At 36.9% G+C, this 22,687-nt stretch overlaps 1 protein-coding gene across 3 annotated transcripts in view; it reads right to left on the reverse strand.

The window, feature by feature from the left end:
- The window catches only part of LOC110051702 (voltage-dependent L-type calcium channel subunit alpha-1D-like), a 43,777-nt gene that overhangs the window by 17,163 nt on the left and 3,927 nt on the right, over positions 1-22,687 (reverse strand). For 2 of the 3 annotated variants that reach the window (XM_020757761.2, XM_020757762.2), the window contains exons 1-28: positions 19,357-19,724; positions 18,746-18,851; positions 18,363-18,502; positions 13,657-13,790; positions 11,630-11,782; positions 10,996-11,207; positions 10,518-10,630; positions 10,033-10,148; positions 9,442-9,489; positions 9,011-9,119; positions 8,373-8,545; positions 7,763-7,875; positions 7,360-7,469; positions 6,931-7,062; positions 6,503-6,575; positions 6,299-6,422; positions 5,408-5,672; positions 4,872-4,905; positions 4,647-4,752; positions 4,077-4,206; positions 3,682-3,811; positions 3,449-3,508; positions 2,962-3,068; positions 2,390-2,492; positions 1,652-1,759; positions 1,471-1,523; positions 831-891; positions 536-636 (exon numbers count right to left, since the gene is read on the reverse strand). In XM_020757761.2, coding sequence (XP_020613420.2) covers positions 536-636; positions 831-891; positions 1,471-1,523; positions 1,652-1,759; positions 2,390-2,492; positions 2,962-3,068; positions 3,449-3,508; positions 3,682-3,811; positions 4,077-4,206; positions 4,647-4,752; positions 4,872-4,905; positions 5,408-5,672; positions 6,299-6,422; positions 6,503-6,575; positions 6,931-7,062; positions 7,360-7,469; positions 7,763-7,875; positions 8,373-8,545; positions 9,011-9,119; positions 9,442-9,489; positions 10,033-10,148; positions 10,518-10,630; positions 10,996-11,207; positions 11,630-11,782; positions 13,657-13,790; positions 18,363-18,502; positions 18,746-18,851; positions 19,357-19,559 — 3,317 coding nt within the window. In that variant the 5' untranslated portion in view covers positions 19,560-19,724. Of the gene's footprint in view, positions 1-535; positions 637-830; positions 892-1,470; positions 1,524-1,651; positions 1,760-2,389; positions 2,493-2,961; positions 3,069-3,448; positions 3,509-3,681; positions 3,812-4,076; positions 4,207-4,646; positions 4,753-4,871; positions 4,906-5,407; positions 5,673-6,298; positions 6,423-6,502; positions 6,576-6,930; positions 7,063-7,359; positions 7,470-7,762; positions 7,876-8,372; positions 8,546-9,010; positions 9,120-9,441; positions 9,490-10,032; positions 10,149-10,517; positions 10,631-10,995; positions 11,208-11,629; positions 11,783-13,656; positions 13,791-18,362; positions 18,503-18,745; positions 18,852-19,356; positions 19,725-22,687 lie in introns of those variants that run through there. The other variant, XM_089277182.1, reaches the window with a different exon arrangement.

Genomic DNA, 22,687 nt, shown 5'->3' on the forward strand with positions numbered 1-22,687 from the left:
TTGTAAGTTATTAAGTCAACTTCAATTCGACGATAGCGGTACACTAGCGTTGGGGGTGGGGGGCGGGGGGGGGGGGGGTGGGGAGGAGGAGGGAGAGCGATGTAACCCTAAGAGGTCTTTGCAGAATTTTGAAAAGAGGATTTACTGCTGAAACTTTCTATAGCTGTCCATTCCCTCCCTCACCGGAACTTTTAATGTGTCAACTATTTCTCCGTATCATTTGACAGTGCCGTGGAGAAGGCATTTATGATTTTGACTTACAGGTCAAGACAAATTTCGTTTTCTCCGGCAAATTCGTCTGTTTTTTTTATCTTGTTTACTGGTGGGCATACTATTGTTATGATTTTTGACTTCTAAGAGAATATAGAAATCCAAGATGGCAGATCTCATTTTGAATTTCACTATTTGTAGAACAAGTCGAAATTTACCTGTCTAATATTTATATGGAAAGGGATATTTCTGTGGAAACGATACACAGAAAAACTCAAAATAGGTATTGATCACATGATTGAAGAACATGTGTTACGAAACTTACTGAGGCCACCCCTCCCCAGTAGAAGAGGAAAACAAAGCCAACATGGCATGTGGTACGTTGTCGAAGTTAAACTTGTGTTTCTTCCACTCTCTGTCTTTAACCTGAAGGTGTAAAACATAAGAGCTTGACATTTTTGACGAAGACAAACTTAAGGAAGAGAAAGAATCTCATTCAGCGTCCTTGGAACAAATAAACTCAAAGTGAAACAGGAAAGCGGCGTGCTAGATTTCTTCACTGCTAGAAGATTGTCATCTTCGAATTTTACAGAAATTCATTTACATTAGATAATAGATACCTCAAAATTATCCAGACTTATTTTACTGTTGATGGCAACATTGTACTTGAAGTATTGTCCTCTGCAAAGAAAAACATTGAATTCATTCCGTAAACTAATTAACACTCTAATCTAAAGACAGCGAGATGCAGAGAAGAGTGGCAAAACAAACATGATTTATTTTGCTGTGAGTTGAAGTTTTTAAAAATAACATCTTGGTTAAATTCCCGCTCGTATACAATGATCATAACATTTAGAGAGAGAACACTACAGGTATAAGGCTTGGCAAGTATTCCATCAAATCTCTCGGCCCGCACATATGGTCCAATTTTTCAATTGGAAAATCTTAATCTCTTTTAAAATTTTAATTTTTTTAAAGAGTGTCCCCAGTCAGTTTTGAAAAGTTTGATTAAGTGAAGGTTTTACTTAGAAAACGTGTTGGATATAGCTGGTCCTTAGCAGGCGTGTCGGCTGACGTCCAGGGTGTGTTCAGAAAAAGGCGAGATTCGTTTAAACTCTACACAAGACAACTTGCGTTGTTAAGAAGAAACTGTTTGCATGTAAAAGTTATTTTCACAGTAAAACAAAGCCAAGCGACAGAATGCCAAGGCTCTTGTCAGCGTGGTTATGATGGAGTAGGTGACAGAGGCTGAATACTTACTGACAAGTTGCATTCGTCATCTTCGAAAGATCTGTACAATACCAAAATTTCCCCTAAGAATAAAAACAAAATTTGTTATACTGGCAACCAAATAACAGTTCGTGTTGGGCAAGGCTCTCGTACGCGCTTCTTTCTTATATTAAAAATACAAATGAAGATAAAATATTTTAGAGACTAATACCTTAAACAACTGCACGCCAACCACAGCGAATATGAAGTAGAACAATAACGTGATGAGGAGAATGTTGCGTACATTCTTTAAAGAATACATCATGCACTCGAACACAGCCTAAAAATTATAAACAAATCTAAGTATTGGAAATTAAATACTTTTTTTGAAAAATTTCATAGTTATTATCTCTACGATATATCTCATATCAGTGTAATAAAGTCATTTTCATCGCAGCCATTTGATAACTTGTATTATTCTCATACGATTTTTTTTTTCATTTAAGAGCTCAGACTCTCTTTTCGTCTTCAACCGAAACACACCCTAGAAAAAGCAAGAAACAGGTAGACAAAATCGAGAGATAGGTACACTCGACTCTTTGCGGAAATCTCAGTCCGATTCTCGAAAAACATCCTCGTGAAATGAACGTGTCGATTAGTTGGAGAGGGTGTCAGTTTGGGCTTAAAAAGCTCTTGTACGTCATTTAATCGGTATGAAACTTCAGCCCGGGATGAAAAGTGAATCTGTGTAGGCGCAGTGATTGTACTTTTCACGAAACAAGAAGTTTGTTTCACATTTGGCGTCCGCGCTTATATTTTAGCCAGGATGGAAATTCTTGATGTAATTACAGCAAAACTCCACCCCTTACCCTTCGAAAGTAATAATAATAAAACAGCAACAAAAATCTTTTATCAGAATGATGACATGATGATTGAAGACATATAATGAACATATAACACTGAATCTAACCTTAAGTTTTTTTGACTTGTTAATGGCCTTCAAAGGTCTGAGCACTCGTAAAACACGAAATGACTTGATAGCATCCTTCTGTAAGTTGTCGTCAGTTCCTATGCTGAGAACCACGAACACAAGAACCTTCAGAGTCTATGCTTGAATTGAATACGGTCACCCAACTAGTTTAGCTTTTTAGTTATTTTGGGTGTCCCACTACTGTATGTACTGTACTGTATATTTGTTTATTTATAATTATAATCTTGTTAATTCTTTTAGTTGTTTACAGTAGTAGAAATAAACTGTTGTTGTTGTTCCAAGTAATCAAGAACAGAATATTTAAAAAATCAAACACTAAGACGGCTTCCATTGTGGTAGACTGGCTCCAAAGGGATGTATCCCTATAGCTGCCTTACCAATCTATAAAGCTGTTTTTATCTTTTTCAATTAGTTAACTTTTTTAAATTGCAGTGCAATTTAAATTACATGTATATATACAAATTTTGTTACCTCGTACCCAAAGGGAATTTTCAGAGTTACTTTACTTATAAATACGTTAATATTCTAACCATAAAAATAACTGTACTAACTCTAACAGCAAGGCAGCAATATTACAGCCCACAACGAAGGCATCGATGACATTCCATCCACTTCTCAGATAAGATCCCTTGTGAAGTATCACACCAAGGTCGATCATCTGCACACAAAAAAAGCTTCACTTACAATCACAATCATTTCCGTCAAGAAATCGTTGCCTTTAATACAATATATTCTTTATGATTTTTTTTTTACTTTTTTTTTCCGCAATGATGATTATTTCATAGAAAGTCAAAGGGGTCAAGATACAGATGTGGTCCAATTGTCAATATCAAGCTGTGATGTTACAGTGTTTTTTATTTATCATTGGGTTTTCCATGTTATGGGTAGGGCTACACAAATGCTCTTCCATTGCTCTCTGTCTAGTTCAGCCTTTCTGTACCATTCGTCCTTCCCACCAGCCCACTTTCCGCGTAGTGGAATAAGTAATAGTTGGTCTAATAAACTTTAAAAGAGATATACGTTTATAGATATTGTTACCTTTACTAGAACTTCTAACGCAAAGATCCCTGTAATACCATAGTCAAAATAACGAATAACCTGTGCAAAATTGAAAACGTTGGGTACAAAGTTATATTTTAAGAAAGAAATGATGTCGAGGAAACTGTTACCAGACATTACAGAAATAAAACTGAAAAAAAGAAGTGAAAATGCCGCTTTGCAAAATTGTGTTTTTACTTAGCAAATGGTTCAATGAAGTGCACGCGACAGACCTTGTTTCTTGATGCATCCGGGTGGACTGGGTCTTCTATTGCTAATAACACGCTACTGATTAAAATGACCGCCAAAATGAAGTCATCAAAATATCGAAGATTTACAACCCAGTGACAAGCCTGGCGAATACTGCAATGAATGAGATAAAAGAAAACAAAAAAATATAATAACAGCGAAAAAGAATATGAACCTGGATGATTTATTAAATTTTACACATGAAATCTGGTCCTTCTTCTTGCAGACCCAGAAGAGAAGAAAATTTAGAAGTTACAGAAGATGCTGCATAATTTAGATCGATGGATGAGTTTATTTTATTGCAGACTTAATAAGCAAACTACCTTTGCAAAGTAGCAGAAACAAGAAACATTTCACGGACTTATTGGAGTGCACTTACGGATTATCAGGACCAAAAATAAACATGGAACTCTTTCGTATGATTGGTACGTTTCTGTGAATGTTACGTCTCCGTATAATACGCCCCGCATCACGCAAGCTGAGTAACGTTCTACGAGGCACACTGTTCTCTGAAAAATAAATAAATAAATAAATAAATAAACAACTAATTAAAACAAGGTGATATCGGCGTAAATTTTTAATTCCTAGCTATAACTGTCCTGAGATGGTGTGTCGGTATCCGACATGTTCTGATGGGTGGACCAACAGTTCCAGGCTCGAAATATAAGTTCTCGTTACGCATTTTTTGTCTTCATTTAACTTCTGAAAATAACATAGTACATTGAGACAGTATTCCCCATGCGTTATTTTTCTGTTCTTCTCATAACCGGCTGCTTTGAAGTGTGGTGATATCGTAAGGCCATATTAGATGTGGATGATAAACCTCTCGACACGCTGCTGTGTTATTTTACACAATGCATAAGACTCAGTATTCTCAATCACTCATCCTTGAAACTGTTTCACTGACCTCCCTGACGGGATTCCTTACCGTCCCCACCCTGGATCTCACCTGTATCTTCTCCTTCCTCTTCTTTGTCAGGGTTTTCTTTGGAATTGCCGTTCGACATTTGTCCATTCGTAGCCTGAGGAAATTTACCATCTTGGGAAATCTTCACCTGTTATTGAACGAGCAAACAAAAAATGAACTAAAATGTTATGATAATATTGTACGAAAAGGAGGGAAAAACAAGGAATAAAGCTGATTAATAATTCATGTTAGGAGTCTCTGTCTTACCCTTAAAGCTGACTTCTTGTTCCATCTCGCTCCCCTAAAATGGAAATAAAGAGAACTGTATTATCATCGTTCTCCTACTGCGATCTTCTGGCTGAGGATAGTTTCTAAATGAATTGTTGTTAGTGACAAACGTTTCGACAACCTCAGACAATCACACTAGATGAACCACTGATACTCTTGGATTCAAACCATAATATGAATGATAGTTTGGATACGGGTAAACACACATTTGAAATAATGGATATTTGTTTGGGCAAAGCATATTTGTTGTGAGCCGATTGCGTTGTCATCAGCTTAAGTAACGTTGATCTGTTTCAAAGCTAGGGATGAGAGGTGCCTGACAGTTTACGAGTGGCTGTTCTAAACTCCAGCATCGAACGAATAAACTACTTTCCTGGGATACTCTAGTCTATAGTTTTTATCCAACAATTACTCGCTCTTATTTGTACACCTGAATTACGAAAAATTTTGTTTAAGTAAGCTGTTTTCCTGGAATACATTTTCAACACACGGAAAACACTGGTACTGCTAGTTACCTTGGAGACACATGATCCAAAGATGGATACACTGGTTTCATGTTGTGAAATGGATTGTCGTTGTCATTTTTGCTATGGTTAATATTTTTTATGGCCATAAGAACAGGAATCTGCCGAGCTTTAGCCCATCCGTCCCTTTTTTTTTCAAGCCTCTTTTTTCTCATGGCTTCTAGCTGTCTTTGTTCCTCTTTTTCGTCTTGCGTCACGGCCTGTGCGTTTGCCAAGTTGTCTACTGCGATGGCTAAAAATACATTTAGTAACGTGTCTGGTGTAGTTTGGTTAAGAAAACCTAATTAATTTAAGCTGTTTATATGTAGAGAATGTAGAGAACTCATTTTCTCATTTACTTAACCTTTATTCGCTTTCAATGCGTCCTGGACGGGATGCTAGTTACTTGCTTAAATTTTGTAACATTGCAGTACTCCCCATTTACAGCACGTTATGGAGATGGCCGCGGTGGGGTAAAAGAAAAATATACTATGTCTAGGAAATTGCTGATATGCAAAAACAATGACGTAACTGTCTCCTTACAACGACGTCATGAAACCACTTATAATGGTTCACTCAATCGTCTGTGAACATACCAAGCAGCTTTCAGTGAATTATCAGAGTTGACATGGCATGCCTCTAAAAAGAGGGCTTTCGTAGGGGTGCTGAAATCTCAGATTTTAGCGAAATTTTCGCCGATTTCTCAGCTGTCAGTCCACATTTTAGCCCATCTCTCAGTTATCAGTAGATTATGTAGATCTGCGACCTTAGCTATCGATGACAAGACTAGCAATTTCTCAGCTGAAAGCAACAATTTTGAGCAATTCTCAGCTATAAGTTAAACCCTCCCTACACCCTCTGTAAAAGATTGGTTCTAGTCAAGTAAATTGAATTTCAGGATACAATTTCCCAGAATCACTAGCGAAACAAAATACAATGATGATAACATTCCCGTGATTGTATGCGGTCCTTTTGATGCAACTATCCCATCATACATCACGGCATTCCAGTCCTCTCCGGTCATAATCTGAAATAATGAAAATAAATTCAAAATTAAGTGGAGACTCGAATCAACCGAGAGGTGAAATACAAAGTCTTCACACATACCTGAAAAACTGCCAGCATAGCCTTCAGGAAGTTGTCGAAGTTGGTTCGTGGAGCATCGTGACGTTCACTAAACCTGTTGATCAAAATATAATTTTCCTAGTTACACTAAATGTAATGCCTGTGATATGTTGAGCTCATTCAACATATTAGTAAAGCTCTTGCCAGTAAGAACAAACACACAGTGAGGAGGAGCAAAACCAAACCCGAGAACTGAATCACGTTACATTGCCTGCTCTTAGGTTGTAAAAAAAAGAAGTAAGTATGCAGTGTGTCTAAGAAATTTGTAAATAATGAATCTTGCAACAATTATTAAGGGCATTATGGACATTAGCGTACCCCGGCTTTAACCTCTTTCATCACTGATATTGGTGGATATAGACCCTTCGACATTTTTTGAGGCTCACATTAACCCAACATTTTTTACTCACTTTCCACCAAAGAGCTGCATACCAAGTAGAGCAAATATGAAGATGAAAAGAAACAGAAGGAAAATGAGGCTGAGGATGGACCGCATGCTGTTTAACAATGACGTCACAAAGTTACGTAATGAAGCCCAAAACCTACAACCGCAAAATAATATGACAATGATCAAGGGATTGTCCAGTTGTTACTCTTTAGTACAAAAGTATTTAAGGTTTGCGACAAGATATAAGCTAATATAAGGGGTAAGGGGTAAGGTTGCAGATTATTAATGTGTGACAAATTTTCATAAAAACTGCTGCAAACAAAATATTTTAACTTGATTTTATACAAAAAGCAACAAAGCATTTACTCTTCAAGCTGCAACAAACAAATTTGAGACAGTTATGTTGAAGGAAATATTTCCACCTTGTGAAAAACTTGTGATTCTTTCTCACCTCGTAAATTTAAAAATTCTTAGAAGACGAAGACTACGAAGAACACTTATACCAAAGCTATAATCAGTAAATGTCTGTACAACTATCTCTATAATCCCTCCAAGAACAACCTGCAGAAAAAGAGGCAAAAATAAGAGGCATAAAGTGTTTGTGTATTGTAGGGAAGCGAAAAAAGAGACAGCATGTTTCTTGGGCTTAACGAAAAATTTGATGAGCAGAACGTTTTACTATCCTAGCCTCTATCGCAATCTTATCAGCATTCATTGTGTTCTTTCCTTATAATCAAAGGACCTAGGACAGTTTCACAACAACCTTTCAAAAGTATAATGTCTCAATACAAAATAAATTTGCCTGATTATTAAAAATTACTTTCCCAGTAAAAGAACAAATGTGTATATTTTACCGCACAGTCAAATCTGTTGAACGCCGACTTGAAGTACACTCTCGGGCCCAGGCCATACATTTTTAATAGCATCTCGGCTATAAATATGCTGAGAAAGACATATTCTGAAATTTCTGTGAAGGTAAATAGAAACAATTAACAAAAAATGCAGCAATAATAATAAGAAAACGTTTTAAAGCAAACATTTTACTGGTAAATACACACAACTCATGCGCAGGGTTACTATACTTAAAGACAAGCCTGGTTGTTATATCCTCCTGAATGAGTCACCTCGTTAACACTGTCACCTAGTTATTACGGCCACGTTTTGTGTCCCAGTGAAACGCCCATTTCTTATAAGAAAATCCCGTTAATGCGGCCACCCGTTAACACCGCCAACGACCTCGTTCTAAAATCCCAACCTGCCACTCAAACCAGATTTGTTCATCTTTCCAGTGTTAATTTTGTATGAACTGATTGAAGTTTCAATTTTTTTAACTTTATATCTGCATTCCGGATATTTGTTAAATAATAGTTGTTTAGAAGTGTAATTTTGATATATACTGAAATAAAAAGACTTATAGGTGCGTCTAAATACTCAATTGTTTCTTTTACAACAATTGGTACTCACCTTGAAACTTCTCCAGCCAATCAGGTTGTCCATAATGCTCAACAGACATCAGCACGGTGTTGAGGAAAACACACACTATAACCGACCAATAGAAAACTTGACTTTTAACCATGTGACGAACTTGGATTCGCAATAACTTTTCTTTTTTCTTGACTTTCCGCATCGTACTGGAACTAAAAAGGAACAGTGAAAACGTTAAGGCACTAAACTGCTCGTTAGCTTGTAATAATGGTTTCTTTCACCGCGTCCAATTTAACAAATTGACTTCAGTTTTTCCTGCGTCTGTCATGTTATTGATGATGAATTTCGTCATAGCATTGTCAGAGTAGCTGTGGATCCACGAGGCAATAGCCGAGTGGATCCGCAGACTACTTTGACAACATTATGAAGAAATTCATTGTCAATAACAGGACAGACGCCTGAAAAACTGACATCAATTTGCTTTTTACGATAACAAATTGTCAAATTGTCCACTCTCACTCGTTGACGCATATGTGTCTGTCCGCATATTGGCAATGAAAATTAGCCAATGAGCGCGCGAGAATTTCTGCAGTTACCGTAAAAAATACTACTCTCATGAAAAGCTTTCCTAATGAATATATGGCATGTAATATATTTTGTATACAGCAGGTTTGTACCTTTCAGACTTGTTTCTGAGATACTTCACCATTTCCCCATGATCCTCTATGAGATGCATGATTGAGTCAGACAGACTGTAGCGCTTCTTCAATGGGTCTCTTGGACCACCTGTATGGTTACAAAATTGATAGGTGGCGACAGAGAAAGAAAATCGTTTATCTCAGAAGGAGATCTTGATACCCAACCAGACACTCGACAGGATAAAAGTTTGAGTGAATTTATAAGATAAAATTTTGTGCAGTAGTCTTAAGGATCATTATGAAAATAAATCGACAGCTTTTGACACAAAAGAACTAAATACAAAAATAAACAATGGTTTCAATCATGGTTGACTCATGAAGGACATTAGTTTGAAATAGATTGTTTTCTTTTTATAAAACAGCCGCTTAACGTAAACATTAAGTACAAGTCGTCAAAATCTTCAAGTTACCTTCACCAACTCCGTGCTTTTCTCTTTCTTCCCTTAATAGTATATCCTCTAAAAACACAAACAAGTTATCAGTTTATAATCCAGTTAACAGACTGAATGATTATTTTATCAAAACTATTTCAGTAATTCTGTATAGACTAATATTCTAATTTTTTTTTTTAATGCCGAGTTTTTTTAGAATACTGAATTAAGTCGAACGACCGTTTTCGAAAAATATATGTGATGTGAAGAACGAGGTTCATTGATTTTGGGGCGTCAACGAATGGATGACAATCATATGGTGTTAAGCGTTCTTGCAGCTTTCCGTTCTTCGCTAGAGCTTTTCTTTTTCTTTTGCCAGAGTTTAAGAGCATGATCAAAAGCAATTCGTTGTTAACTATTTACTGTTAGTGTTTTAAGCTCTAGAGACTCTCAAAAGTGGTTCAAATTCGATGAGGTCACTCGCGATCGCGCAGCCTCAATGGGGGTCACCGAGAGTGCCTGGGAGTTTTAGATCGTTCTAATTCGGTTCGTTTAACTAATCACATGTTTAATTTTTTGATGAAAAAAGGTGGTATGGCCGGCATTTCGTGTTAAGGGGGCTCTGCTTACCCGCTCTCCCTATCCAGTCAGTGTAAGCATTAACTTGTCTTTCTATTTTCTCTCGACTGCGGTACTTGAAAAATGTCCGTCGATTTTCAGCTCTTTCTCTTTCTTTCGCAAACTCACTGAAAAGGAAAAAAAAATATGCACGAAATATCACACAGGCGGTATCCAAGGCAGTGAAAACAGACAGATTCAATTTGCAGAGGGATCTCATAACAGTTTCATTATAGGAACAGAACAAACAGTTAAACTGTTATCAACACAGAAGTTAAACCATGTGATGTGAAGCCATGTGAAACCATGTGACATTTCGTTATCGTACACTTAAGTTAGGCAACTAGGTTACATGATAGTATTTCTTGTGTGTATGTTTTACGTGTTCTTACAATAGACTCAAGTTGGAATTGATAGTTTAATTGGAAACCATCATGTTTAGTTAAATTTTAAGCGTTTAATCAGTTTAAATAAAGAAGTAACTTGTTGATACTTACCCGCTTAAAACACCAAGAACTAGATTAAGCATAAAGAATGAACCAATGATGATTAACGATATGTAGATGATTGAAGTCACCACGCGGGCGTTATAGTCTCTGGCATCGTAACTCTACAATCACGCGAAAGAAAAGTTGTTAGATCTTTACTTGTCAATGGACCTGAACAAGTTAAAATGAACTCTTTTAACTTTCAACAGTAGTTATCAAGACCTAATAGTAAAGAAAATCATGAAGTTCATAAAGAAACCGGCTGTGCTGCTGTATCTAAGTTGAGGGGCAAGAGCACCGGAGATACTAGTAACCGACCTGTTAGGTAAAATTTCCTTTTGAAATATTCGCTCGTGTCTACAAAAAACCACGAAGCGCATAGGAGGGAAAGAGATAGAGAGTGTAAGACATGTGAAATCAGAAAAACAGAATAGTGCCGTAATATAACACATGTGGTGTGAAAAAACGTTTTTCACTCTCAACTCACGTGATACATGATATCTGTCCATCCCTCCATTGTGATACATTGAAATACTGTTAACATTGACAGAAAAATATTATCAAACGTGCTTATGCCCTTATTTGGTCCACTCCAAACCGATTCCTTGCTTGTACAGTTAAGGCCTGGTTCACAGGGTCGGCCTCCCTTTCCCGGTGGGCTGCAAACACGTGGACTAGTAAACTTTGTATCGAGTTCACCTGAAAAATTCAATTCATACAGACGCTTTATTATTGAAGACAGAGGGCTTTTTAACATCAATATCAAAAGTTAACATTCTGAAAATAGATATATAAGAGAAAAAAACCTAGCAAAGCTATTCACGATGTAGTTAACATGGAGCAGTACAGAGTGGCGGTGTCACAATGGAGTGGTTAAAAGTTAAAAGTTGCCTTTTTCCTGGCGGTATGACCAGATATGAAATAAATGCAGGGGTTTAGCTGAATTCATGAGCTGCAATGATAAAGTGTCTTTGGTCCAAGACAGAACTAAGGCGAATAAAGGTGTCGGAATAAAAAAAAAAAAAAATCGCAGTAAAAGGCAATGTATTAACTTACAACCAAATCTCATAAAAGTAGAATGAATTAGTAGTAATGAGTGAGCAATGTTTGTTATTCCTTACCTGTTATGGCGTCATAACATGTAAGGTGAAACTTGCCGTGAAGAAGCTCTAACCCTACTATAGCATAGATTACGATAACAAATAAAATTAAGAATAAGATCTGAAGCAGAGGAATCATGGCTCTTGCTATTGACTTCATTACAACTTGAAGGCCTGTAACATAGAAAAGATAACATAATGTTAAATTGACGATATCTGTTAAAGTTGCAAGATGCAAGGGGGATACTACGCAAAATTAAACCGATAGGTTTTTAGCAAGAGCATTCGGCATTATTTGAGCATTTTTATTTATTTATTTATTTATTTATTTATTTATTACGATTTAATCCATACAATACGAATACATTATGAATAATTAAGATAACTAACTAAAAACAAAAACAAACAAACAAAAAGCATTGGAGAAGGAGACAACCAAAAGCGCAATGGCACCATACTAGGGATGTCCCCACATATTACGGTCATATTTAAGGTCATTCCACTGAAATAGAACCTGCACTGAGATTTTTGTGAAACTTTGCCTATTGATTTTTTTATATTATAGGAACTTAAATTTTGAAATAAAAATGAGGGGTCCACATGTTCGTTTAGGAGCAACAGCACCTTGTTTATACCTATATAAATCTTTATAATAGCACCATGATTGTAGTCACGATTGCTTGCTAAATTCACGTTTCCGACGATTGCTTTTTGTTCTACACTGAGAATTGGTCCATAATTATTTTACAAAAAATTTATTACTCAATTCAAAACAACAGAAAAAAATGATAGGTCACCATACTCGTTTGCGAGAAAATGACGATTTACCTCTATGGCGAGGTCCAGCTGTAAAGAAAAAGCCGCCATTTTTTAATGCGCTTGCGCTAATCACGCGTGAAATTATGCGTAGTAGGGATGCGCAATGCAATGCTTGAGATCGTGCGATCTTTAGTCCTTGACACTGCGTAAAATCTCTCACAGAAAGACTTGGTGGTGTAACAGTGCCAGGATTTAGTGCGACGTCGCGGGCAAGACAAATAAGTAGAAGTGCGAACGACGCTGAACGTGCTAAGCGGCAGCTAGCAACAGCGAGTTCTCTGTTTGTTAGCGATGGCGACGTCTTGCAAGAGTTAATCGACCTCCTTGAAAGTTGTAAATCGTACACTTTTGGCTGGCTAACATCTCTGGCAACGCGTAAAATGCCGCTATCGGTGCGATGAGTTGGAAGTAGCGGTATTTGAGGCGAAAAAGTGAAGAGGACAACATATATAAGGAGTAAAAAGCAAAAATAGCGGGAGCACCGTAAACCCGTGATACTTGACGCCATGTTGCTTGCCGCACTCCCCATGTCATTTTTAGGTGATTTTTATTTAGGAGGGCTCCACTGAAAATCGCCTTTGGCGAGTTGGATTCCCTCACTAAATATTATTATTATTATTATTATTATTATTATTATTATTATAGAATAACCTTAAGTGACGTTTTTTGTACAAACAAATTCGGAATAAGTAAATTGAGTGGAAACTGAGCTCATGTCAGCGGTTTCACCTGAGAAGTAAGGTAGTTGATAAACAGTTATACTTCGTTGCCAGCCATTGTTAGGGTGAAAAATTTAGAACCAAAATAACGATTTTTTATCCAAGTATTTTAGCAACTTTTTGGGAGAGCGAACACTTCAGTGACAAAAACGTATAATGTACAACTGCCTGAACACCAATGTGCTTAAGGACTACCCAATTAAATCATGTGACGATTCATTTGGGAGATTACAATTGTTCTGTTTGCACATACTCTCCTGCGATCAGTTCACGTGTGGCAAATTGCGCAGTTGTGACCTCCCAAATGATAAATCACGTAGGCACCAGGGTGTTAATACGTTGGCCGAATTGTTTGTTTGCATGGTTAAATGTTTTCTTTTTCGTGTCGCTCTTTAGATTGAGTCCAAATTTGATTATGATTATTATTGCGGTTAGAAAAATGATGATTGCGTTAATTAGTTAGAACAGGCAGACTAGTGACAACAGAGCAGCTGCACAAGTTTCACTCACTTGGTATTCCAGAAACTATTTTAAGGGGACGGAGCACTCGCACTGCCCGGAGGACCTTCAGCGACTCAGATTCTTTGATGCTGTTGCTATCACCATCTCCTGAAATCTCCAGGTCAGATATCATACCAACCAACCTGTTAAATAACATATCAGCCCACATAGTAATAAGACTCGACCCATGACATCCTTGCACACGGCTAATCGCCTGAAATTTGAATCGACCAATCAGGATTCAGCAAGTTGGAAAAACTGTACTGTCCTAATGTCAAATACATGTTAACAAGAAAGGCATTGAAGTCGGGCATCGTTTCTCACTGGTGATGGCATCGAATATTCACGAAAAGGGAATTATCATAAAACCATATCAGATTATAAAAAGTAAAAAAAAAAAAAAAAAAGATCAAACATTTCAGTGTCTCTAAGCTTTTGATTTGGCGCCAAAAAATAAGTCACCCGCGTTTGGCTCTTCGATGGCTGTCGCCAAATAGTTGTGTCATTTTGAACCAATTATGCTGTTTATCGTCCTTCTAAACCAAGAATTCTCAACTTAAGCATTAGAAGTGGCCAGAGCAACTTAGCAATGCCAATATTTAATGTTAGCTGCGAAGAAAAAGGCTATTATCGTGTCGTTTCGATGGGTCAGCTCGGTTTTGACAGCCGCTCGTACTGCGGGCGCAGCCGTCGTGTGCAAGGATATAATGCAGTTTTTACTTTGCTTGTGAAAGTTCTCGATCTAGAAAGTGATTTTTTGAATGTGCTGTCATTCAAATCATTCTAAAGTTTAACATGGTTGAAAACAATAAATAGATAAAGACGAGCAAGCAACAAATGCGCCACAAGCCTTTCCAGCTGCCGGTCATGTGACCTTGTCAATCAAAACAGTCTTTAGCACTAATATAGCCTCAGCCTAAAAATGGAAATTAGCTAGCAATAAAATACTAGCCTCGTGTAAATCTGCAAATTACGTGGGTTTGAAGAGTCAATATATTAACAAAAATTGTTACACGTTAATTTATGTATTGTTAATCATTAGAAAATTAAGTTCGGAAAATAGTGCTTGCATTGCTAACCCGTCAGAGACAGCTGGGAAACGTATAAACAAGTCATCAGAACTGAACAGCTCGTAATGAATACATTTGGACAGGGGTGGGATATTATGAACGGAAAATCAGTCATAATACGGTCAATTTCAAACTACCAGTGACAGCATCATTAAAGAGGAACTAAGTGTCCGGACATTGACGTCATCCGTCACCCATTGTATAATCGAGTTTGGACTCCGTGAGTGGAATTACGTCAAGAAAAAGAAGAAATTGATAAGAAATTAAGTTTGTATCTGGCAAGCGAACAAAAGATTTAAGAATTAAAACACCAGACAAGACAAATATGATGTGTTTCTGATAAGGACTATAAAGTCGTGATCTTTCGGGAAGTCCAATTTTCCCTTAGGGAGAAAAATGATAATCAATAAACCGTGAAAAGGCGAAGAATATATGCATAAACACAGTAAAAATATTGAGATGCACTTCACTCGAAAAAAGGTAGGCTGAAAATGTGGCGTTAGATATATTTTTAACCTACAGTAACTTGAATATGGGCATTAGTTATGATGTCGAGAAGTTAAGGCCAGAAATTTGAACATAAAAACAAGACACCCTTGCATCTTTCTCAAGACATAACACGAACACAATTCCTGATACAGCTTGATTCCTTTTAGCTAAAAGGTTATTTAACGCTCCTATAAAGTTGACTAATTACTGATTCACTTTGTCGATAAGCCAGCCTGTCACAGAAATGGATTATAAATGTCTTGCGGCATGATCACTCAAGGAAGAGGAAACGCAAAAGAGCAATTTAGACGTGATCCTAAAACAAACTGTCAAAGCATCAAACGTTTTCTCAGAGTTCAACTAAATTTAATAACAGCAAAACAATACCTTCTTACATTTGTAGGTCAAAAACGTCTTGTCACTTGCGTATTTTCCTCTTGATGCTATATATACCTCAAACTTCCTTTCTATGAAAGCACGTTCTGATATTTATCTAACCAGTTTTGCCTGCAATTTATTTTATGAGTTGAGTAAATAAGCGTTTTCATTTCGTTTTGAATTTCAGCGGAGCCCACAATTTTGCGGTCGAGTTGTTGCTTAGTAACAGGACGTTTCCCAATAGTGGCGACGTTTGGTATTTTCCGGAGCGTCTGTATAATTCACGGCAACAGGAAATTCGTCGGCTACCTCAGAAAGGTTTCTTCAAAAACGCTGAAATGTTTAATCTTGTTTCAGTTATTTAAATGTAGAATCAGATTAATATATCCGCAAAAAGAGATTTACGCTCGCAAGAATATTCGGAACATACACGTAAAAGATAAGTCACTCATAAATATAACATCTAATGATCAATAAAATTGTTCCTTGTTGTATCCTTCGATTCACATTGAGACTTTTTACATTATCCGGCAAGAACGCAATTAGATTGTAGTTTGAACGAATTCAGTTTCCTTTCTGGGGTAAAACAATGTTCACACGGACAAGTTATATTGAAGAAAAAAAGGTATGGAGATATTCAAAATATCGCGATTACACATTCATATTATGGAAGTGTAGAATGCAAAATTTTATGTCGACAAGTCGCCCAAAAGTTTGAAATTTTTATTTCGAAAACAAATACGAGTTAAATGCAGATCAGCAATCAGTTAGTGAGGGGAGGACAGTAAGATAACCGAACGCATTCATCATAAACTATAGAGCAACCTTTCAGTTTTGACAGAGGAAGACAATGCACTTTTCATTATTGATATTCATATTAGAAACTAGATGTACGGAGGTAAAAATCGTGAAACCAAAAAGCCACAACCATATAAATTTGAGAAGCAAGTTATATGCTGGACGTGTACATGGCATAAATTGAAAAAAAAAATGTGTTCCCTCATGGTGAAAATGACACTTAATTTAGATTCTAAATCAGATATTTTGTTCCTATACAGGCCAATTTCCATAAGGGTTAATAAACCGCTAAAACAGATCGAAAAAAAAATTTTAATGCAATTCTGACAGCGGATAGAGTTTTCATGAACAATTAAATAAATAGCAAGAACTGTGAAATTCGCTGAGCACTATCTCAAAGACAATTTAACAATTTTTATTCCAGAATTAAACAAAGATTAAGCCACGTTTTTAAACATCTGTTTAATTTTTAATTTCGTCTTTACGCGGATCGATTTTCCTTCCAGGCTAAAAGATAACACAGGACCGGTAATCCTAACCAAGCTACTAAGAACGAGGAAGGTGTCCCTGTGGGGCTTTAATTTTACTTATCCTTGTTCGTCTAAAAATATCTTAACACGAGTTGTCTTGCCGATATATCAGATTCAACGCATTTGTGCTGCAGGCTTTGGATCTTGGCTTTCATTCAAGCAAGAAAGCTAAAAAACAGAAAACACGAGTTGTCTTGCCGATATATCAGTTTCAACGCATTTGTGCTGCAGGCTTTGGATCTCGGCTTTCATTCAAGCAAGAAAGCTAAAAAAGAAGAAATTTGACTCTTCTCAATTTTCCACCGGCCGAGCGCTGCAGTTGTGAACCGGGTGTGCATTGAAACAAAGAAAGCGACTCTTAAAAGCGCATGAAAAAGAACAATCAAGAACCATCCAGTCATTGTTAGGCGTTAGCATGCATTTATGTCCATTGTTCGCTTAATTCGTTGAACAGGCGATTTTTTGCAAATGTTTTATATTGTTAGCACTTACTGCTTAGCTTTTAAAACAATGCCAGCAATATTTATACGGTCCTTATGTTCAGAAACATCAAATAAATGAAGGTTAACAATGGCAAGATTGACTGCCGTGAGGAAAATACTTAGAGTTGGAACTATTGTAATCTGTATGCCGCTCGGCTCACCGTAATATCATTGGCACCCGATAAGAGGTCGAACCGAAATTTATAAGTATGCTATTCACTATTCTGCTCGAAAATTCATTCATTCATTCATTCATTCATTCATTCATTCATTCATTCATTCATTCGTTCAAGGGCTACAAATTGTGAACTAAAAAAACTTTTTAAATCTTGTTCGTTCTAAAAGGTAAAGGGTATTTCGCTTTACAAAAAACATTTTTAAGCTAGCACCCGGCTGCCCGCAGAACATACAAAAATATATTTATATATAAAATATAACAGCCCGAAACTCGCATCTAACTTCACTGATAAGGAAAAGTCCATTTTAAAAAAAGCTCCTGGTTCGTGAATTTTCTTTTGCTCGTCGGATTAATACCATAACAACACAGCTGTGTGATATATATAGAACTTAATATTCGCCAGATTCTGCGAATGTTTTGCTTGTTTAGAATATTTATTCTGAAGACGATTTTATTGCCGGCGAAATGAGAGCAAATTTCAATAAGACCTGCTGGTGCATCCCTAGCTGATCTTAAACAAAACTCTTTGATAATTCATTCTGGTTTATTTTTTCTCGTCATTCGCACAACAGGAGTTCTTCTAAAATGGCGAGAGTAATAGAATCAGAAATCGTTTGGTTAGGTTTTTTTTCTTGAATTATGCCAAGCCGCTCTGTTTCCCGCGACCCATGAGTCATTCATCTGCAAATGAAATTTCCGGCCCAAATAGCATTGACAATAAAGACAGCTGAAGGAACAGAATGTTAATGTACGCAAACTCTACTGTCACTTAGATAAATAAAAACCTTACCCAACGACAACCACCACAAAATCCAAGATATTCCAGCCATTTCGCAGGTACGCATCCTTATGAAGCAGAAATCCATTAGCAATAATCTTCGTTGCAGCCTCAATACAGTAAATGATAACAAAATACTTTTCAGATTCTTCCTGTTAAAATTAAAGCAGAAAATCAACTGAAAAATGTTATAAATACATCGCCGTGGTGATAAATTCCCGTCAGCCGTAACACATACACTCTTTTGGCAATTTTCTTTAAATTTTGTTTCTTGTTCTTGAATTTTGTTGAAGTACTGGCTGCACTGAAATGGCTTCCTTAAGCAATTGCGCCGAGATGGAGTCCTCACTTAAATGGCATCTTTGGTTAGTGAAGACATTAAAATCATTTCTTACCAGTTTTTTGTTGCGATCTGTTGTATCTCCATTGGGTAGTGGCTCTTCCAACATTAGAACGACACAATTTGCGGCGATAGTCAGTAAAATGAAATATTCAAACTTTCTGGACTAAGAGTTAACGAAAACAGCAACACAGCAACCAATTTTGCAACTAATTTTTGTTACTCCAATATAATAAAAATAAAATAAGATAAAATAAAATGCAAAAAGAGTTGCAAGTGCCTAGGCGCTGTAATATAAACATTGAATCGTCAGGGAATAGAAACGAAAAATATCACGCAGAATTTCCAATCTGAAAAATTTAATTTTAAGGTTTGGAGTAATCGTATTCTACATCGTGTCAACATTTCTGATGACACGCTCTGGAAGTCGCCGTGATGATCTCGACAAAATCGCGGGCGATTCTGAACACTGATCGCGGGCAGACTTAAGGCAGCTTGAAATTAAAATTACATCAACCAAACCATGAGGTATCGGCAAGCCGTAAGGTAATATAGTTAAATATAACACAAGTGTCATGAACAAAAGGGACTAACTGATGAAAATTCAAGCAAAAATATATTAGTTACGATGATGATTATTTTTTAAAGTTCTTCAGCAAAGGATACTTGGATTCGACGATCTTTTTGCAGTAGAATCTTACAGGGTTGTCTTCCGGTAAACAGAAAAGCGCTTTCTTCGAACGGTTTGCATCATCGATGACTTGTTCCCCATAAGTGGACATTGAGCGATATTTGCGCTGGAAAACCTCAGTAGCCGCTCGTAGCTTGTTTTCTGAGTTTTTGATGGGATCTTTCGATTCGTCCGCCATGGAAACATTTGGACTTGGTTTTCCTTGTCACCTGTTATACGAAAAGAGCACGTCATGGAAAATGAGCAGGGAAGATTATTCATTCATCAAAATTCATCCTGAACAAGAAATCACCGAAAGAGAGCGCATTAATTCAGAAATATAGAAAAGCCGAACGTCTGGTCATGTAATTTGCATATTGTGTCCACCAATCAGCGCTTAGTTCTTTTATTACTCAATGAGATCAACCATCAGGCTTTGTAATTGATGGATATAGGAGAATCGCGGAAACTTCGTGCACTTTACGCCGTAAACACAGCTGCTGTGTGCTATCATATTAACGGGTATTTTGTGAACATTTGCTGACGTCCAATTTGATAAGCTTTTCACCCAAAAGCACAGAACATTCAAACGTGTTGCATTCACCACAATATTACTGAGCATTCTTCAAATTCGCCCGTTTAAATATTTAAGTAGAAACATACACACAAAATTTCGTATTATTAACGAGAAAGGATTTAACCTTCGGGGCATTGAAATTCACACCCAAGATAAATTCATTTTAACATTCATAAAAAAAATACTGGCAACGATAACAACCGTGCGCAGAGAAAAGAAAATACGACGGGCAATAACCTATTTTTTGTTCGCACAGAAGAAATTAAGCGCGCTTCAATTAATTCTGAAGATGTTAAATAATAATGATAAAAAAACATAAATCAGTCACGGAGTTTTAGCCGTTTAAAAAATTAACCCAAGGAAAGTTTATTTACAGGAAGTGACAGAATTGTAGCAAAAAGACAATCATCACGCACTGACAAAAACATTAACGTGGAAATTTTAAGCTTCCGCAGCAAATAGATAATTCTCATGGAAGGCTTATCGACTGAACTATTGAATACCTCGTTTAAAGCGCGGATTTGTAATTATGGTTTTATCGTTAAAAATCTATGTAATTAAGTGGTCTAGGATTATCCAAGGAAATACCGAAATCTCCGTTCTGTAACATTGGTTTTAAAATGTAATTAACGGTACCTTTAAGGATTATTACCGGTCCCAGATCAAACTTCAGAGAATATAAAACTGCCAGCTCGCTATTTTATCATGAAGAACACGAAGTACACATTCAATGTATAAAATCCGGGGTGTACCAGGCTTTTTCCGGCGAAAAAAACACAAGGTTTAGATAGCTCGTGGTTCTAGTGAAAAAATGAATCAAACAGGCCATTGTCCAAGAAATTGACGAGCGCAGTTACCAAAGAAGAAAACAACAACAATAAAACATTGTTTCCAAAATGAAGCAAAATCGGCGTAAGCAAATTCATCTGAGCGGAACATTTGTTAACGTCCGTGACGACTGCTAAAGTAGACGGCCGGTAACCAGGCAGTGGGTCGCACCGGTTATGTTGTTCACCGCTGGGCGATAAAAGTGTCCTCGTATTAACGGCTCGAAACGGGTTAGGATCAAATTAAGGTACCTGTATTTACCTCTTTAAATGATGTAGATATCATAACAAGTATAATTTAATTCTGATTCGCCAAAGACTCAGTGAACACAACTGACACTTTTCATTACAAAATGTGCTCTGTTCTGTTCATATCATTACGTTTCTTTCTGTTCCTTATCATCTCATGAGGCATTAGTTTGAGTGTCTTACGTCCAAGATAAATATACTTTGCCCCCCATTTCATTTCTGATTTCTAGCTTTATGTTAACATTTCTTATGAGTTGTCAGTGTTCAGTAGAATCTACTAGTTTAGATACGGCAATAGTTTTTAGCCAACAAACTAACCAGCTCACTAATCTGCCAGGTTATTTTATCGGTCTTCGAAGACAGATCTACCAAATGAAAGCAAGCATTATCTTTACCTTACATCTGCCATTTTGAACTCAATCTGACCGTTTTCTCCAATTTTCGACTTTCGCGGAATAACTTAAACGTACTGCGATAACATATGTGTAATGGCCAGGGTCTTATACCGCGATGCTGGTCACCCAACTAGTTTCAGCACCCTATAGTAATTAATATTTTGGTTGACCAGCTACCGTGTCGATAATTTTAACTTATGTCAGTATTTAACCTCACAAATTCTGTGTTACAAGTACATGTTTTCTTGCTTGTCTTGTCTTGTATTGTCTTAAGCGTGAAAAATATCATTATTATGATTGTGTAACACATAACCGTAACCCCTAGTGACTGAATAACATTGACTTTAAAAGAGACGGCCTTTAGTTATGCCTGAAGACATCAGATGCCTTCACAGATTTCTTGTGTCATGATAGAGAATCGGAAATACAGCCGGCCGAGCGAGCGGATTCCAAAAGTTCCTGCTGGACATTTAGTTGAGTCGTCGCTCAGTAGTTTTGTGCCGAAAAAGTAATGTTTTTTATTTCAGCTGTACATAAAATTTTGGTTGTAGCTTTTGTTTGCCAAGGTGTTTCCGAACCATTTTCGGCAAATGTTAACTTAAGCACGTTCTCAAACCAAGAATTTGTGAACAGTCAGTTGAGGGAGCTGTTGCGAGTTCAACCATACGTTAACTGTGCTAAATGTGTTCCTTGAGATTTTTCTTCGAGTTATTCCTATGGTAAGACTGCTCTCTAGAGTTAAACGCATGGTGTTTTGTTTCTCTATCGTGATGGCCTATTTTGTGAGTTTAATGGCAGACTTTTCAATATTTTTTTCTGGCGCAATAAAAAAATTGAAAAAATCCTTTTTGATTTCATTTAATTTTCCGTGTCGAACATCCATTTCAAACCTCGAATTTTTAAGTGTATCCTGCCCGATTTCACCCAGGCCTAAGCACGAGTAAAAATGACAACCTTCAAAAATTAGACTGCAACTGAAGGAAAAGCCATTTTCTCTTCTTATTAAACTGGAAGTGTCTCATATCTATCCGAATACTAAAAAGATTTAGTTGTGTAATCCGGAGAGATGCCGGAGAGAAAAAGAGGAAATTCCTTAACAAAATTATGCCCAGAACAGAATACCTACAAGCTTCTGGTGCCTGAAGTGTGAAGTGAAACATAATATATAGAAAAAAATAACTGTAGAGCTAAACTAGTAGGGTGACTCGATCTGTAAGCATTGTTAACAGGCTTGACAGATGTTTCAGTAATTATCAGGGAAACAGTGACGTTGGGTTGA

Source organism: Orbicella faveolata, unplaced genomic scaffold, assembly GCF_042242905.1.
Source record: "Orbicella faveolata isolate gen_17 unplaced genomic scaffold, um_ofav_v1 contig_46, whole genome shotgun sequence".
NCBI classification, from domain to species: domain Eukaryota; kingdom Metazoa; phylum Cnidaria; class Anthozoa; order Scleractinia; family Merulinidae; genus Orbicella; species Orbicella faveolata.